Source organism: Ursus americanus, chromosome 18 (assembly GCF_024610735.1).
Source record: "Ursus americanus isolate L20-20 chromosome 18, mUrsAme1.1.p, whole genome shotgun sequence".
Taxonomy (NCBI): domain Eukaryota; kingdom Metazoa; phylum Chordata; class Mammalia; order Carnivora; family Ursidae; genus Ursus; species Ursus americanus.
In genome coordinates, this window is record NC_142144.1 from 21226301 (window position 1) to 21245739 (window position 19439).

Genomic DNA, 19439 nt, shown 5'->3' on the forward strand with positions numbered 1-19439 from the left:
AAAATTATTGAGGCTAAAATATTTTAGGATATTGGGGGGGAGGTATATTAGAATGTGTAGTTAAGTTGCCAATAATATATTTATTTGTCAGAACATTCATTAAAAAGATCTCTTGTAAGTCCAAATCTCCCAGTGTTAGAGACAGTGGCGGATATACCTGGATGAATCAGGAAACAGGCAAGGTATGGACAAGGTCAAGGGAGCCAAAAAAAAGTGCCCCAAAACAGCAGGAAGTTGTTAACACTCTAAGGTTGTAGGAGCAAGGAGACTGAACAGTAATCAACCCAGTAAGAACTACAGCTAGCTGTAGGAGAGAGGCTGTCTCACAAGAGATATAACTGTTGGTAGACAAATGCAGCCACTTCCAAATTGTGGCCCAGGAAGGATTTGGGAACAATAATATCCCAACTTGTCTCTCTTTCCACCTTTGATCCTGTCAATGCTTCCTATTGGCTGAACCCAACCAGAAGCCAGAGACCAAGGGAGCTTAGTTCAGTCATGGAGATGAGCCTCCCAGGTTGAAGAACAGAATACAAAGGATTGGATAATGATGTGGAAAAGCAAACATTGAGTATTCAATACAAAGGCAACTTGGCAATGCATGGCAAAGTCTAAAAATCTGTATACCTTTAACCTCATCATTTCTGTTTTTAGGAAACATATTTTGAGAAAACAGTCAAGTGCACAAAGATATTCCTTGCATTATAATGGCAAACGATTACAACAAATTTAAATTGCCAACAATAGGGAACTGTTTGAGTAAATTATGGCCTACTGATACAATAAGATCCTGTTCATCCATCAACAATGAAATGAATGTACATCGATTGACATATAAATGTACTCATGCTTTATTGTTTACCAGAAAAGGCAGGTTTCATAATACTATGTACATGAATCCACTTTTGTTTAAAAATATCCAAAAGTGATTGAGAAAATACATAATTTTTGAATTTATCTCTTGAGTGTTGGGGCTATGGGTAACTTTTCTCTGTATCTGTTGGAATTTTGTAATTTTTCTACAATGAACATATACTATTTGTTAATAAAGATGTTTTAAAATAGGACATACATAAAATCAGTAATTTTATAATGTTATAGAAAAGCAATTACAGGAATGGTGATTCAGACTGACTATGGTTTTGAGGAAGTTGTTCCAAGTTCAAACCCAAACTCCCAAACTGAAATAGAGGAAGCCAGTTTATATACCCATAAGGACTACACTGAAGTCTTTACACTTGTCAGCGGTTTAGAAAAATGTCCAGCACTTCAAATACAGAACAGAGGTAAAATGTTTATTATTTCTATTGTTATAAAACATTTCTTACTAACATACAGATTTTCATTTTTGTGAGTGTTTTTCTGTTTTATTGGATTTTTAATTTTTCTGTTTTATTAAAGTTATCCACCTGCAAAATTATAATTCTAAGCTTTGCCACATTAGGGAGATACTTTCTCTTTTATATTAATCCCCTTTTTGTCAATTTGGTTGTTTTTGGAGTTTATGTGAGCTGGGCATCAAAATAGCGTCAGGGATTTGATCATAGTGTGCTCACACCATATTACTATAACCAGATTTGATGACATAGCAATCTGGCATAACATTCAAATAGTAGATTACTAAATGATGGCTGTATTTTATTTTCAAAATATGCTCAAGATTTTCAGTCTCATCAAATTGATGTGAAACCATAATTCAAAGTAGAGATGGAATAGTTGCAGTATTAGATCAGGAAATTCACCTCATTTTTACAAATTTACCATAATTAATAATTAAAGCACATTTTATCCAAACTATATTCCAAATTTTCATCTTCCTAGAGGGTGCTGAATTCTTCCAATTGCATAAAAATTTGCTGAGAACTACCTTTCTTGTATGTGAAACAGCCTATTCCTTTTAAAATAAAAAGTTTAAGATATGCTATAGCTTGAACTATGATAATCTAACAGATAGATAATATATAATAATTTGGTTCTTTTACTGCTGTTTTTATGTAAATACGTAAATTATGTATAAAATTTTTGGTGTTGGCAAATAGGTGTGTGATGATATAGAGTTAGATCCCTCTTAGTTTGAGATGAAAGAGAGAGTAAGAGATTGCATTAAAGACTAAACTTGAGGGGCACCTGGAGGGCTCTGTAGGTTGAGCATCCAACTCTTGATTTCAGCTCAGGTCATGTACTTGGGGTTGTGAGATGGAGCCCCAGGTCTGGTTCTGTGCTCAGTGGGGAGTCTGCTTCCCTCCCTCCTCTTCTCCCTCTGCCCCTACGCCCGCTTGCTCATGCACGCACTCTCTCTCTCTCTAAAAATAAATAAATAAAATCTTTAAGAAAGAATAAAGACTAAACTTGAGAACATGATATATTAGGAATAATCTGAATTTGTTCATAGTCGAAATCTACTCTTAAAAAGTGGTGCAATTTGAGGGCAGTTATTACAAATTTTATGGTTTTGAATTTTCTTCTATAATTTCTTTTTAACTTATTCTTCTAATTTCTTATAAAAATGTTTGTGAGGATCAACTAATGTATTTGCACATGTAATGAGATTGTAAAAAATAACAGATATCCAAACATAGCTATTATTATTAATGTGGAAAACTAGAAGCCGTTATTGGCAAACTTCATAATATCTATCATCAACCAAAGTCAGAAGCTTCCTTAACTACTATTCACTGAATGAAAATATGCTTGGGTTTCCTAAATGCATATAAATTGTCCATATCCTATATTGCCTTAAGGGTCCTGTGTCATTAGACATCATTTTATAAATTCAGATTTGCAATTTCACTTATTGTCTTTGCAGCTAGATTGATTGCTGCCAGATTTATAGATACTTTGGTCTCAGTGTCTAAAACCAAAGGAATGCATTGTTTTGAAATTCAATTGATACTGTAAATTTTCTGTCTTAAAAAAAATGTAGTTAATTACTAAATTATAAGTTAATTTCAAAACATCTATTTCTTTAAGACATGAAAACAGTGGGTGATTTTCTTTTATTGTGGAGTGTCTGGGTGGCTTAGTCGGTTGAGTGTCTGCCTTCAGCTCAGGTCATGATCCTATAGCCTGGGATCAAGCCCTGCATCAGGCTCCCTACTCAGCGGGGAATCTGCTTCTCCCTCTCCCTCTGCCTGCTGCTCCCCCTGTCTGTGCGTACACTCTGTCTCTTTCTCTCTCTGTTAAATAAATAAAATCTTAAAAAAAAATTTCAATTATACACTGCAGTAGTATCAGCTATAGTCACCATTTTATACATCAGATCCTCACACCTTATTCATCTTATAGTTGGAAGTTTGTATTGTTTTACCAACCTCTCCCTATTTCCCCACAGCCCAGCCCCAGTCCCTGGCAACCACCATTCTACTCTCTGTTTTCATGAGTTCTACTTTTTTTGTTTGTTTGTTTTGTTTTTAAGATTCCACATATAAGTGATACCATGTAGTATTTGTTGTTCTCTGCCTGGTTTATTTCACTTAGCAGAAAGTCTTCCGTTTTCATCCATACTGCAAATGGCAGGATTTCCTACTTTTTTAAAGTTCAACAATATTTTCTTGTGTCTGTGTGTTTAAAACATATTTTCTTTGAAACACATTTTTTTATCCATTTATCTGTGGACAGACACTTATTACATGGTTTCCACACCTTGACTATTGTGAATAATGCTGCAGTGGGAGTACAGATATGTCTTTAAGACAGTAATTTTGTTGGCCATTCTCCCTTTACAAAATTTATATCTTTTTTTTTTTTTTTGGTCTTATTGTGCTGACTAGGACCTACAGTACATTGTTTAATAGAAGTAGCGATGTTGCCATCCTCGTGTTGTTCTTGACAGTAAAGGAAATACTTTAACATTTCATCATTAAAAATGATGTAATATCACTTGAATGGTGAATCATTTACAATGTTTACGTCAGTTTCAATGGTTAAATGTTGGAAGAATTTATTTTATTGGGTCGAGGAAGCTCTTTCTGTTCTGAGTTTTCTAAAAGCTTTTGATCATGAATGAGGAGTGAATTTTATTAATGTTTTCTACATCTATTAAGATATCTACATACTAAATATGTAGAATATCCCTTTATTAAAAACTTCCAAACCTATAATCTAAACAGAAATCATTTTACTATTGGGATCAGATTGTGTCTGCATTATATTATTGTTTTTGTTTTTGTTTTTAAGATTTTTATTATTTATTTGACAGACAGCCAGCGAGAGAGGGAACACGAACAGGGGAAGTGGGAGAGGAAGAATCAGGCTCCCAAGGGAGGAGCCTGATGTGGGGCTGGATCCCAGAACGCTGGCATCAGGCTCTGAGCCAAAGGCAGACGCTTAACGACTGAGACACCCAGGCGCCCCTGCATTATATTATTGTTAAATGTTAACATTATCTTGGAAACATCTCACCATATACTTGTCTTCAAAAGCATGGCTTTTAATGACTGCAGTTTTAAATATTGTGTATGCATCATACATTTCCCAATTTAAGAACACTAATGTTTTTAATTTCAAATATGGACATAAATGTATGCTTCCATTTCCAGTTCTTTCCATAGAGTAAATTCATGGAAATGGAATTACTTGATAAAAGTATTTCTTTTAGCTATATGTCCACTAGCATGATATGAGAATATCCTGTTCATACCAGCCTTATCATCATTGGATATATTACTACTGATACTGTGTTAATGCATTTTAACCAATGTGATGGGCAAAAATTATATTTTTACTTGGATTTTAAAAATTATTCATATCTGTGGTGCCTGGATGGCTCAGTTAGTTGAGCATCCAACTCCTGATTTTGGCTCCGGTCATGATGTCAGGGTTGTGGGATCAAGCCCTGAATGGGACTCCACACTGGGCAGAGAGTCTGCAAGAGATTCTCTCACTTTCCTTCTCCCTCTCCCCGCCCCCTCGCACTCTTATGCCCTCCCACACACACACTCTCTCTCTCTCAATAAAAAATAAGTAAATATATACATACATATATACATAAATAAAATCTTTTAAAATTATTCATGTTTATTGGCCATTTGCATATTTTTATTTTGTGAATGATTCTTTTATCTATTTTTCTTTTTTTTTTAAGATTTTTTTTTTTAATTTATTTATTCGACAGAGATAGAGACAGCCAGCGAGAGAGGGAACACAAACAGGGGGAGTGGGAGAGGAAGAAGCAGGCTCATAGCAGAAGAGCCTGATGTGGGGCTTGATCCTAGAACGCCGGGATCACGCCCTGAGCCGAAGGCAGACGCTTAACTGCTGTGCCACCCAGGCGCCCCTTTTATCTATTTTTCTATTCTTATATTTTATCTGTATATGTCAAAGATATAGTTAATGTTTAATTTAAAACTAACCAGTCCCATGAATGTTTTCCTTTAAGGGTTCTTTCATTGCTTTTATACTTAGAAAATTCTTCCTTAAATTAGATAAATATTTATTCAAATTTTCTTTAAGGTTTTCCTTAAGATTTTGGTATATGTTTCAAAGTAAAGATAAAAAATATTTTTTCCAAATGTTTTGGCAGTCATCTCAGTATCGTTTATGGAATGGTCTTTCCTTTCTCTACTGATTAGAAAAGCCATTTACAAAATATGCTAAATCCTTGCCCACATTAGTGTTTTTGGATTTTCTGTTTTGTTCTATGGATTTTGTCTATTATTGTATCATACAGTTTAACTATTTAATATGTAATTATAACATGTATTAATAGTCTCTTTTTTGTTATTAAATTTTTTCCTAATCTCATGTTTTTATTCTTCTAGATTTACTTTCAGTAAATCAGTTTTTCAAGTTCCAAAACAGATCTCTTGAGAAATTGAAATGTCATTGTGTTTTTTTACTTTTTTTTTTTTAACCATTGTTAGTCTTACTAGCCAGGAAAATGGTTTATCTTGCCTTTTATTCAATTTCTTTTAATGATCCTCATTAAAATTTTGTAGTTTCCTGCATATACTATCTGTACATTTTCGTTAGGTTGATTCCTTGATGTTTGTATACTTGTCACCATTACGGATGAATTTTTTCCATTAATTTTGGGGTTTTTATGTATGTTTAAAAACCAGAGGATCTTATAATTTTTTTATCAGACACCTAGTGAACTCCTTTATTTGTTTTCATTTAGTTACCTTGGGTTTTCTAGGTAGACAAAGGAATCTTCTGCCAAGAATAAACTTGTCTTTCCTGTCAGTAGACCTCTATTTTCTGTTTCTTTTCATAGTTAACTAGCTAAAATTTTGCTTCTTTGTAAGAATTTAACAGTTATTTACAATAGAGGAGAACAGTCTCCTCATATCTGTGTTGGTAATAGAAGAGCTGTAATAAAGTAAGAACTCCAGGAAGTGTTGTATAACCGTAAGAATATAAGGAAGTAGCACCCTTCTTAAAACAACTTTTGTGTTGTTACAAAGAACATTGGTTGTGGTGTGATGCTGCCCTCAAGTGGCTCTATCAAATATGGGTGGTTGGAAAACAAGACCTCATAATTCCTTGGACTTGCAGAAATACTAGGATGAGCCTGTAGGAAGGGAAGATGGCTGGAGGACCTGTGTTTGGAAGTGGAAGGTGGAGACAGGGATATAAAGAAATGCTGTTTGGGTTTTTACTATTAATATGAGTTCATTAATACTTTCAGAGTGGATGTACAGATAACCATCTTTAATTGTCCCACGTGAGCCCTGTTTAGATATGGAATTGATTGGCTAGCTCTCTTTGGTATATAAAAGAACTATGCCAAATTTGTCACGGGAAGCTCTTGGCCACAAAATTATCAGGAACTTAGCAGGTTCAGATGAGTAATCTCTTAGGAGGCTAGTTTATGGAACAAGTTCTCGTTTAGCATTTCAAGGTAGCACCAGGCAAAGGGATGTTTCCTGGCTGCCTGCTGAACACCACATATTTATTAAACATATGCATACCAATGGTGTAATTGGTCATGGAAGACATCACTCCATACTATTCCTCTCTCATGTCATTTTAAATTTACTTAACTGAAAGGTCACTACCCAGAACAAGAAACTGTTGCTCCCTCTTCAATGTAGATTTCACTTTGGAGAGTTTGGCTTTCTGAGCATTTCCTCATCTGAACTTATATTTTCCTTTTTTTTCCACTCAGGAGCTTATTGAAGAATGGGAGCAGGTTTTATGTTCCCTCCCTTGGCTCAGAAACTGTTAAAGCCCTGACACAGTTGGCTAAGATTCTAAAGTAACATGAACATAGGGTGGGGGGAGACAGGAGAAATTTATTCCAGCAATTAACTGTTAGCAGTAGTGTTTCCTGATATATAAGATATATCACACTTCTCAAGTAGATACTTTGCCATATAACTTTTATTGTGATCAATTTCACAATGAAAGTTTTATTTCTATTTTACAATAGATACAATTTTTTTATCATTACAATGGTAGCATCTGAATTGATCTCATTTGTAGGTTTTGTAGACCTTTTCCTTCCCCTACATCTCAGAGTCTCTAGGGATGAATTAGAGACTTTAAGAGGCAAAATGATGCAGAGAAAAGACTAGGTTCCATAAAAGTCAAATGCTTTTATATCTTTACAACTTTGCTTAGGCTACCCCTGGTTGTTTTGAAGCAAAAGACTGCAAGATATTTTCCTCCCTTGATTAAACTAATCTTTGTTGAAAAGAAAATGAGCCATTATAACTTTTTCAGGACGTTTGGTTACTAGTCAGTGTACTAAGTAATACTAAAATTTATTGAGCTTTTACATATATGCTAATCCTATGCTGCATACATTATATGCGCAATGCGACGAAGAACTAAAGAATTTAAAGTGTGTTTGAGTGGCTGACTGCAGTAACTGTCTAGATCCCTTTGTGTAACTTTTAGATTTTTTCTTATTCCTTTATGTTTCTTTTTTTTTTCAGATTTGTCTATTGATGAAGAAATACTTTTTTTAAATAACTTGATGACCTATAAAAGTCAGCTACCAACTTCTCATACTTTGTTGAGTAGGCTAAAACTATTTTTGGTAAAAGACCCCATTTTAGATTTCAAAGAACAGATCTTCACAGAAGCTAATTTCTTCAGGTACTTAATTGTCTGATGTAAATATTTCTAAAGGAGAAAGTATTCTTCGTATGCTCACAAGTCTAGATGTTATCAATAATAATATATTATCATTGCTTTACATCAATTCCAGTTTTAATCATTGTATTAAATTATTATTTAATTTGATTTGCTACATTTAGTATGTACCTTGCTTTTAGTAAACACTAATTTAGTGTTTTATTTTTTGTTAAGGGAATGTTTCTCTTTTCAAGGAGATTTGAAAGATCTAGTAAAAGAAGATTTTTACATGGATAAAGAGAACTTTTGTCAGGAAAAGCTAGAAGATACGGTAGGTTTAAATGAAACTGTAATACTTTCAGTAATATCTTTATTAAAGTTAGTAATATAATTATACCCCATAATTTGCTTAATTAAAAAAATAAATAATTAAGATAAATTGCTTTAAACTGTTCTTTCAGAGAATCCTGTTGTCATTAGAGCTCAAATAATATAATTTTAGTAATATGTATTGGCCATCTACTCTTGTCAAGTTAAAAAAGACTTGGTAATGGGTTGACTATATCAATAGTGAAGTCAAATTTACTTTAAGGTAGTCATTCTAAACCTTTGCTACACATTGGAATTATTTGGAGAGTTTTAATAAAATACTGAAGCCTGGGTCCTACTCAGATGTATTCTGATTGAACTGGTCTGTTGTACAGCCCAGGTATAGTGAATTTAAAAACGTCTCTTAATGATTTTAATTAATGTACCTGGTATAGGACATTAAGTGCTCATATTCTAATTAAAAAATTGGAAACCAGAGCTAGAAATGTTGATTTTGATTTGTGAGTTATACACAAAACAGCACTTACACTATGTAAGAGAAGGGATCTCGCTGAAGTAGTAAGAAAAAAGATGGTCCAAGATTTCATTTTAGGTGCTGCCAGTGGTTAATAAGGAAGATAGCACCTTCACATATTAAAGATCAAATTCGTCAAAGGAGCCCCCCTTTTTTAGCATACAGTTCCAATAGTACACGAAATAATTATTATGATATTAGTATGTAAAGAATTTTAGCAGTTGAGAGTGCAAGTAACTTTTTGCAATTTAACAAATTCAAAAAACTAGGCCCACATAGATTAGATGCATTTACAAAGTTACTTTAAACATTTTTTTGAAACAACTGAAAATATTTCATATTTGGGGCTTTTCTTAAAACATTCAAAGGAAATAGAGTTGTAGATATAGATAAAGATACAGATATAGATATCTTAAGGCATTTAAAGGGTCTCCTTACAATTAAAAATTTTAACACACGTGGTGACAATATTAATTCACTAATTAGCCCTTTTCTCTAGTCCCCCTCTCCCTCACCCATTAGCTCTGAGCATTGTGCACATAGAATCTAGTTCTGTAGGAATGAAAGAGAAGCATATTTAATGAGTGTAGTGAAGATCCATTCCATTTCATCTACCCTTTTTACTTCTCCCCATTCGCCATCTCTCATCTATTGCAGTGATTATTTTTAATTCAGAAGTTAAACAATTTGTTATTACCCCAAAAGATTTCTGCATCAAGGGCACTGTACACCACTAATGTAATCAGTGGCCATAAAGGACATTACTCAGAACATTGCTTGTAATATATTTTTGGCTACTACACCTCTGTTTTTAAAAATGCTTTCATAACATTAAAAATTTTGAATGTTTAGCTTAAAATTTGATACACTAATTAAACAAATTTTATCTGTTTATGAGTCCAGAAATATTTATCTGGAAAACCTCCCTAAAAGCTTCTTTTACTTAAACTATTTCAGCCATCAATTTTGCCTGAGTGTGAATTCTTAATACCTACAAACCTCAAACAAGAAGTTGATATTCCATCACTCACCGAACTGAAGGAATCCTTAAACTTAATGCCAGAAATAATAAATTATGCAGATGAAAATGAAAAGCTTTTCAAAATAGGTGAGAATAAATTCAAAAATCTATTACTTGTAAAAACTACTTAATAATGTTTGTTATAAAAATATGTTGATTAAACTGTTTTCTGAACCTCCAGGTTTTTAAGAAGTGTTCTTCAGGTTCCGTGGTAAAATCTCAGAATTATTGTTGATAAGACTCTTTTCTCCTTGTCTTTCTCTTTATAATTTAACATATATATGTGTGTGTGTGTGTGTGTGTGTGTGTGTGTGTGTGTTAACTTATATAACAGCAAACTTACACATCTCTGAAATCAACAATTTCAAGATAATTATACAGATAAAGCTAAATCGCCTATGACTATACTAATTTTTTAAAGTTGTTTTCTTATAAACGACGACAAAGCACTAACAACTTCTGTGCTGACTTTAGTTAGATATGGAGAAGCTCAGTGAGGTTATGATTCATGGAATCAGATGACTGAGAGAATCATAACCTAAATTGTATATTCTTTTATCCCAGTTAGACTTAGTAAATATTATTGAATTCTTTCTAATGACAATTTAAGCTCAAATATTTAGCTACCCTTTTATAAATTCCAGTTGAAATCATCAAAGATATATAATATTAGGGAGGAGTGAAGGGTGATTTATGACATCCATTGAGAACAGGGATGCTTGCCATTACTAGACCACAAACTTGAAGGAATTCTTGTAGACAAGACTAAATCAAGTGAATTACTGATTAGCCTACAAGTCAAAGCAAAGGAATGAAAAGTCAACCTGAGTAAGATCAAATTCATACCAGAACTTGAAAATATAGCAGAGCTTAAAACTGCAGGTTGACCTATTGGCTTATTAGCAGGACTATTATAAAGGACATGAATGCTATTGTAAAGGACAGTTGACTTTACTGAAGGACTGTGGTGGTACACGCCCAGGCTTCAGTTGGCTCTGATGGTATACTAAGTAAAACAGTCATTGCCACAGAGGAACGGACAACATTACAAAAAAACTGAGATAGTAGTACTTATGCTGATAGTAGACTTTCTTATTTTTCTTTTCAGAACTTACTACCAAGCATGGAATTGACATTGAGGATATAAAATGCAGCTCCACAGAGATTTTGGCCATTCAAAGCCATTGTGAACCAGAATACAGTGAACCAGGTAGAAATTTTGGACGAAACATTGAGTTTATCAGTGGTTAATATATCTGATGTAAAAGTACAATACATTCACATGTAAGGTCTACTAGAAGACAGTTTTCATGTTTAAAATTTGATTATTACAATCCAAGTTGTCATTTTTTCTCTTATCTGTCCATTTACATTTGTTACTATCACTAACTCATTATCCTTCTAGCATCAAAACTGAATAATATACAGAGGTTACAAAGATTGAGGAAGAGGAATGGAGGAAATAGCATTAATATTAAAATCAGAAATCTTATAATATTAGAGTTCAGTAAATAAAATTTTATATTTTATCTCAGTATTAGTGATCTCGCTGACCCTTGTTACACTTTTGTAAATTTAACTTTTTAATCACCCAAAGCAATCCTATCATTACTATTACTATTATTATCATACCAGCTTTGGACTCTGAATCATCTTTTGTTCCAATGTAATGCCAAGTTGTGTTGCTTCTTAACTATGTTGATGATACTATTATTTAGTTACATGTTTTTTATTGGTTTGTTTATTTATTTATTTATTTATTTATTTATTTATTTATTTATTTATTTTAGCGGGTGTGGGGAAAGGTAGGCAGAGGGAGAGGGAGAGAGAGAATCTTAAACAGGCTCCAACACCCAGTGTGGAACCTAATCTCGCAACGCTGAGATCATGACCTAAGCCAAAATCAAGAGTCAGACACTTAACCAACTGAGCCAGCCAGGTGCTCCTTTAGTTACATTTATAATTGAATCACATTAATCATCTATTTGGAAGTTTATTGCTTTATTTATGAAAGTGATAGGAACACACTGACTACTTCTGAATAGTCATACCAGACTGACTGAGTTTCAGTTTCTCAAGCCCACCCTATAAATATGTAACTGCTGGGCCACCCAGACTCCAGACTTACTAAGGTGAAGACTTAGTCTCCATTAATACTATTTACTTAACATCACCAATATTTAGTATGAAGATGAAAATAGTACTGTCTCCTAAGTACTGACAACATAAGTTGTCAGAATTGAAAGCATTATTACACATAAAACTCTTAGAATTTATCTCATACAGTAAACAATAAAGTTTAGTTGTCAGTGTATTTTTTTAAAATCACCACTATCACTGTTGAGATAGCATGTGATATATGTGTAATTCCTTATAGATGGAAATTTAAAACTGTTATTTTGTATTTCAAGTAACCCAAATGTCTTTTTACTGAAAATTTTTGTTATAACAGAATGATCAGCATCAGAGTTACTTACAAAAAGTTCTAAACTATACTTAATTTTATTCAATGTTTATGTAATTAATTATTTTTTAAACTTTTTGTATTCTAGTAGAGTTAGAAATGCCATTAACTCATCTACATCGAACAAACCAACATTCTTCCATGACTTCATTATGTACAGGACTTCAGACATTTCCATTTTCTCCTGTTTGTAAAATGTAAGTAAAGATTATAGCTAGAACTTAAATTGCAATTCAGAATAATCAGTCCTTAGTTAAATCCCTCCATATAAAGGCAATTTTCAAGATACCTCTGTGAAAAAAATGTTAGAAAGGATAGTGTCTATAGTAAGCAAATAGAGAGAATATATGAATATATATGTACATACTTTAAAAAAATTTTAATACTATTTTTAATTTAAATTCAATTAATTAACATATAGCATATTATTAGTTTCAGAGATAGAGGTCAGTGATTCATCAGTCTTACATAATTCACAGTGCTCATTATATCATGTGCTCTCCTTAATGTCCAGCACCCAGCCTCCCCATCCCCTCACCCCCCCCCTCCCCTCCAGCAACCCTCAGTTTGTTTCCTATGATTAAGAGTTTCTTATGGTTTGTCTCCTTCTCTAATTTCATCTTGTTTTATTTTTCCCTCCCTTTCCCTATGCTCTCCTCTGTTTTGTTTCTTAAATTCCACATAGGAGTGAAATCATATGATAATTCTTTCTCTGCTTGACTTATTTCACTTAGCATAATGCCCTCTAGTTCCATGCACATCATTGCAAATGATAAGATTTCATTTTTTGATGGCTGAGTAGTATTCCATTGTATATTTATACCACATCTTTATCCATTCATCTGTCAATGGACATCTGGGCTCTTTCCATAGTTTGGCTATTGTGGACACTGCTGCTATAAACATTGGGGTGCACATGCCCCTTCGGATCACTACATTTGTATCTTTGGGGTAAATACCCACTAGTGCAATTGCTGTGTCATAGGGTATCTCTATTTTCAACTTTTTGAGGAACTTCCATACTGTTTTCCAGAGTGGCTCTACCAGTTTGCATTCCTACCAACAGTGTGAGAAGGGTTCCCCTTTCTCTGCATCCTTGCCAACATCTGTTATTAATTTTAGCCGTTTTAACCAGTGTGAGGTGGTATCTCATTATGGTTTTGATTTGTATTTCCCTGATGCTGAGTGATGTTGAGCATCTTTTCACATGTCTGTTGGCCATTTGTACATACTTGTTTTTATATTTGTAGAATATTTTTAGAAAGACACATAAGAATCAGGTAGCTTTGGTTGTGTCTGGAAGGGAACTGGGTAACGTGGAAATATGGAAGCTAGTAAGTGATAGAGCCAGGTTCTTTTATATTTTTAGTATTTTTATGTGAACATATTACCATTAAAAATAAACAGCTTGAAAAATTGTAAAGATTCTGGCACTAGAAGAATTTTTTTAGGGTATTGCCATTGGATACCTGGTAATGGTATGCCTCTATTGGCACTCTGCTACAAAAGACAGTGTAGTAGTATATTCATTTGCTCAGGCTGCCTTAACAAATACCATAGACTGAATGGCTTAAACACCCAGTCTATGGTAAATAAATTTAAATTTATTTAGTCACAGTCTGGAGGCTAGAAGTCTCAGGTTAAGATATTAGCAGGGTTGAATTCATTATGAGATGTCTTTTCTTGGCTTCATCTTAGGTAACTGTCTTCTACCTTTCTCTTCTTTTTTAAAAAAAAAGATTTTATTTATTTATTTGAGCTTTTATTTTTTTCTTTTTCTTTTTAAAATTTTTTGGTTTAAATTCAATTAATTAACATACAATGTATTATTAGTTTCAGAGGTAGAGGTCAGTGATTCATCAGTCTTATATAACACCCGGTGCTCATTACAGCACATGCCCTCTTTAATGTCCATCACCCAGTTATCCCGCCCCTATGCCCCCTTCCCCCCAGCAATCCTCAGCTTGTTTCCTATGATTAAGAGTTTCTTATGGTTTTTCTCCCTCTCTGATTTTGTCTTGTTTTATTTTTTCCTCTCTTCCCCTATAATCCTGTTTTGTTTCTTAAATTCCACGTAGGAGTGAAATCATATGATATTTATCTTTTTCTGATTGACTTATTTCACTTAGCATAATGCCCTCTAGTTCCATCCATGCATTGCGAATGGCAAGATTTCATATTTTGATGGCTGAGTAGTATTCCATTGTGTGTATGTATGTGTGTGTATATATATATCTCTTCTTTTTTCCCCAGTTATCTCAGATGTCATAGTTTATTTAATTTATTTCTTTTTCTATTTTCTTTTTTTTTTTACTTTCATTTCTTTTTTTTTTTATTATGTTCAGTTAGCCAACATATAGTACATCATTAGTTTTTGATGTAGTGTTCAGTGATTCATTGCCTAATTTCTTGGCATATAGTTGTTCATAACATGTTCTTATAATTGTTTGTATTTCTTTGGTGTTCCTTGTGATCTCTCCTCTTTCATTCATGATTTTATTTATTTGGGTCCTTTCTCTTTTCTTTTGATAAGTCTGGCCAGGGGTTTATTAATCTTATTAATTCTTTCAAAGAGCCAGCTCCTAGTTTCATTCATCTGTTCTACTGTTCTTTTGGTTTCTATTTCATTGATTTCTGCTCTAATCTTTATTCTCTTCTCCTGCTGGGTTTAGGCTTTATTTGCTGTTCTTTCTCCAGCTCCTTTAGGGCGTAAGGTTAGGTCGTATATTTGATACCTTTCTTGCTTCTTGAGAAAGGCTTGTATTGCTATATACTTCCCTCTTAGGACCGCCTTTACTGCATCCTTTTGAACAGTTGTGTTTTCATTTTCATGTTTCCATGAATTTTTTAAATTCTTCTTTAATTTCCTAGTTGACCCATTCATTCTTTAGTAGGATGCTCTTTAGCCTCTGTGTATTTGAGTTCTTTCCTTCCTCTCGTGATTGAGTTCAAGTTTCAAAGCATTGTGGTCTGCAAATATGCAGGGAATGATCCCAATCTTTTGGTACTGGTTGAGACTTGATTTGTGACCCAGTATGTGATCTATTCTGAAGAATGTTCCATGTGCATTCAAGAAGAACGTGTATTCTGTTGCTTTAAGGTGGAATGCTCTGAATATATCTGCAAAGTCCATCTGGTCCAATATGTCATTCAAAGTCCTTGTTTCCTTGTTGATCTTCTGCTTAGATGATCTGTCCATTGCATGAGAGAGGTGTTAAAGTCCCCTATAATTATTGTATTATTATCAATGTGTTTCTTTAATTTTGTTATTAGTTGGTTTATATAATTGGCTGCTTCCATGTTAGGGGCATAAATACTTACAACTGTTAGATCTTCTTGTTGGATAGACCCTTTAATTATGATATAGTGTCCTTCCTCATCTCTTATTACAGTCTTTGGTTTACAATTTAATATGTCTGATATAAGGATTGCCACTCCAGCTTTCTTTTGATGTTCATTAACATGATAAATTGTTTTCCACCCCCTCAGTTTCAATCTGGAGGTGTCTTTGGGTCTAAAATGGGTCTCTTGCAAACAGCATGTTAATGTGTCTTGCTTTTTTATCCAATCTGATACCCTATGTCTTTTGATTGGGGCATTTAGCTTATTTACATTCAGAGAAACTATTGAAAGATATGAGTTTAGTGCCATTGTATTACCTGTAAAGTCACTGTTTCTGTATATTGTCTTTGTTCCTTTCTGGTCTATGTTACTTTTGGGCTCTCTCTTTGCTTAAAGGATCCCTTTTAATATTTCTTGTAGGGTTGGTTTAGTGATCACAAATTCTTTTAGTTTCTGTTTGTCCTAGAAGCTCCTCATCTCTCCCTCTATTTTGAATGAAAGCCTAGCTGGATAAAGTATTCTTGGCTGCATATTTTTCTCATTTAGCACCCTGAATATATCATGCCAGTCCTTTCTGGCCTGCCAAGTCTCTGCGAATAGGTCTGCTGCCAGTCTAATGTTTCTGCCCTTGTAGCTGTGGACCTCTTGTCCAGAGCTGCTTTCAGGATCTTTCTCTTTGTCTCTGAGATTTGCAAGTTTCACTATTGTATGTTGGGGTGTTGACCAATTTTTATTGATTTTGAGGGAGGTTCTTGTGCCTCCTCAACTTGAATGCCTGTTTCCTTGCCCAGATTAGGGAAGTTCTCCACTATAATTTGCTCTAGTATACCTTCCCCCTTTCTGTCTTTCCTCTTCTTCTGGGATCCCAATTATTCTAATATTGTTTTGCTTTATGGTATCACTTATCTCTCAGATTCTCCCCTCATGATCCAGTAGTTGTTTATCTCTCTTTTTCTCCACTTCTTCATTCTCCATCATTTTGTCTTCTATATCACTAATTCTCTTTTTTGCCTCATTTATCCTAGCAGTTACAGCCTCCATTTTTGGTTGCATTCATTAATAGCCTTTTGATTTCAACTTGATTCGATTTTAATTCTTTCTCTTCTTACAGTCTTTCCTCCATGCATGTCTGCGTCCTAATTTCTTATTCATATTGGATTAGCACCCATCTTAACCACCCCATTTTAACTTAATTGCCTCTTTAAAGGCCCTCTCTCCAAATGTAGTCACATTCGGAGGCACTGAGAGTTAGGGCTTCAATATATGATTGAAATTTAGCCCATAAAAAGTAGTTAAGTGCCCTGAACTATAGCCAGATTGTCTGGCTGTATCACTTACTAGCTCGGACCTTAATTGCCCTGTGCCTCAGTTTCCTTATCTGTAATATTGGGATATTAACAGTATATACCTTTTAGGATTGTTATAGGTCTTCTAAAAGATTGTCATAGCTCTCTGACCAGGAATAGCCAAGGATCACAGGGCAGTGTGGATAGCGTCCATCAATAGATTTGTCTATCAAATTACTTTCCTAGGAGTACTAGGAATCACATCCCATCTCTAACAGAGGACATCCTCTGACCTTGTTTACCTCTGTCAATGTGGTATTGGTGTTGGGGGAACTAGACATGTAGAACCAAGTATTGATCCACAAATCTGTTCAATACCCCATTGTCACTGCACAGAATGGTCTGTAATCTCAGAATTGATATTGCAAGGCTGGATCATTGTATTCTAGTTTGAGGCAAAATTGTATAGCTTAATGGCCCAGCAACTTTGCCCTCCGGTGGAATCTGAGATAGCTTTGGTTGCTATCTTCTACCATGTGGCATACATGTAACTTAATGTGTCCTAAGTTAGATTAGTCTGCTATCCTGGAATTGTCATTCCATTCCCGTGCTCTTACACCAGTTACAAAACTAGGAGCATAACCAGCACAGCTCTTTCTTCCCCACTGTAGTCCTGAAACTAAATGAGTCCTAAAATAATACATTTTCAGGAAAATTACAAGAAAGTCTACAAGTCTCTAATGAATTGTTCCCAGAATGGGTGTTGTGGGAGCTGAGTACTGAGTTTTGAGTTTTTAGCTATGATTGGCTGATCTGTCAAATGAGAATTCTGTTGGATATTTGGGAGCAACTGGAACAACTCATCACTAGCTGCTCAGGTTTCTACTAATGATCTCAGGAAGGTGTCACAGCACACAATGGAGGAGCCTGGTATTGAGGGCCCCAGTTACCTTCATCTTCTGGCAAAGAATTGTGTCATTTGGGGAATAAATCTGTGATATACAAAACTCTACCATGAACCAGAACTGCCCATATCAGATATGAACTCTAAAAAATCTCATGGAACAAATACAGAAACTACTTATAATTTGTTTAAATACTTTTAGTCCCTTTGCTGAGGGGCAGATGTTTATTTGCAGGACCTGTACTGTCTTTTCTAGTGCTCTTTTACTCCATATACCCTAATCCATCTGTTAAGGCAGATTTGCAATCAGAAACAGAAACTAGCAGAAATTAGTACAATCTTGAATTTCAATCTGATATTACAAGCATTTACTTAACTATCATAAACTCCTGTTAATCACACAAGTGATATATCTACTTATTGTTGTAACTCAACTATCTAATTAGAATTTATGAAACTTAAGTCTTATTTATGTATTATGATTTGGCTAAGTTAGAACAAAAAAGCATTTTAAAATTAGCCAAATGTTCTAGGGCCATCTAAAACAACTTAAAGAGGTCATCTCATCACTGCTATATTCATTAGCAAGAGGTAAATCACTTCCGTTTGGTTTATGAGTATGAACACCTTAAAATTCCTATCTTAAAAATGGATTTTCACCTCAACTGTGAATCTAAAAGGAAACAAAAAAATGTTAAAATAAAAAAACAACAGAAGGGAAAAATAATATGTAATGTTACTGTACTCTTAATTTGCTTTTATGTCCCCAATTACTTTTATTTCAGAACACAACATTTTGGCTGGAAATATATCCAGTTAACAAATATTTTGGGTACTTACCACATGTCAAACTCTGCTAGATTTTATGGAGCTAAAAAGAAAAGCCTGTGTAACACCAGACTTTGTTTCTACACTGATTACTGAATTGTGAACATATTTTTATATATGACCTAAGAATATATCAAATTCAGACATGTCTTCAGAAAGTTCCATTAAGATTAAGAGTATTTGTTTATATTATGGCCTCCTATTGGACTTGGCTTGCCTTCCTTTTGCTTTAAAGTAATTGCCTATAATCTGAGGTATCTGTTTGTCAAAGAAATCTTGGTAAGGTTCAAGAATTATCTAGAATCTCACAGTTTGCCCCCTCTTCCTAGATTTTGGGTTATGTAGGTAAATTGGATAGCTTAGACATAAAACAGCTTTCTGCTGCCTAGGACTGTGAACTCAACTAGCAGTACTTATAAGTAGCATGCTCACATATGTTCTATATGAACAGAGAAACAGAATACAATTAATTCTTGCCTTGGAATGAGAGGTTTGGGGGCATAGATTAAGGGGTTTGTGAATTAATGTTATCTTCTCTATCAAGGCTAGTAACTTCATAGCTACTGATAAGCTGTGATTTACACTAATTGTCATGCATCTTTCTTCCTTTCTCTTCCTAGCACCTCAAAACACACAAACAGACATACATCACTCATTCACACACCCACTAAGATTGAAGGACCTGAACTAAACTTTAGCGCTAAACTCTTACCTTCCTAAGAAAGTAG

The 19439-nt window shown here is 34.1% G+C and overlaps 1 protein-coding gene across 2 annotated transcripts in view; it reads left to right on the top strand.

Annotated features, from left to right (window-relative positions):
• Nucleotides 1-19439, top strand: part of SHOC1 (shortage in chiasmata 1) — a 77706-nt gene that overhangs the window by 12955 nt on the left and 45312 nt on the right. The window contains exons 4-9 of one of the 2 annotated variants that reach the window (XM_087869479.1): nt 1102-1286; nt 7881-8043; nt 8257-8371; nt 9824-9974; nt 10996-11097; nt 12440-12548. In XM_087869479.1, coding sequence (XP_087725605.1) covers nt 1102-1286; nt 7881-8043; nt 8257-8371; nt 9824-9974; nt 10996-11097; nt 12440-12548 — 825 coding nt within the window. The remainder of the gene's footprint in view (nt 1-1101; nt 1287-7880; nt 8044-8256; nt 8372-9823; nt 9975-10995; nt 11098-12439; nt 12549-19439) is intronic. The other variant, XM_087869480.1, reaches the window with a different exon arrangement.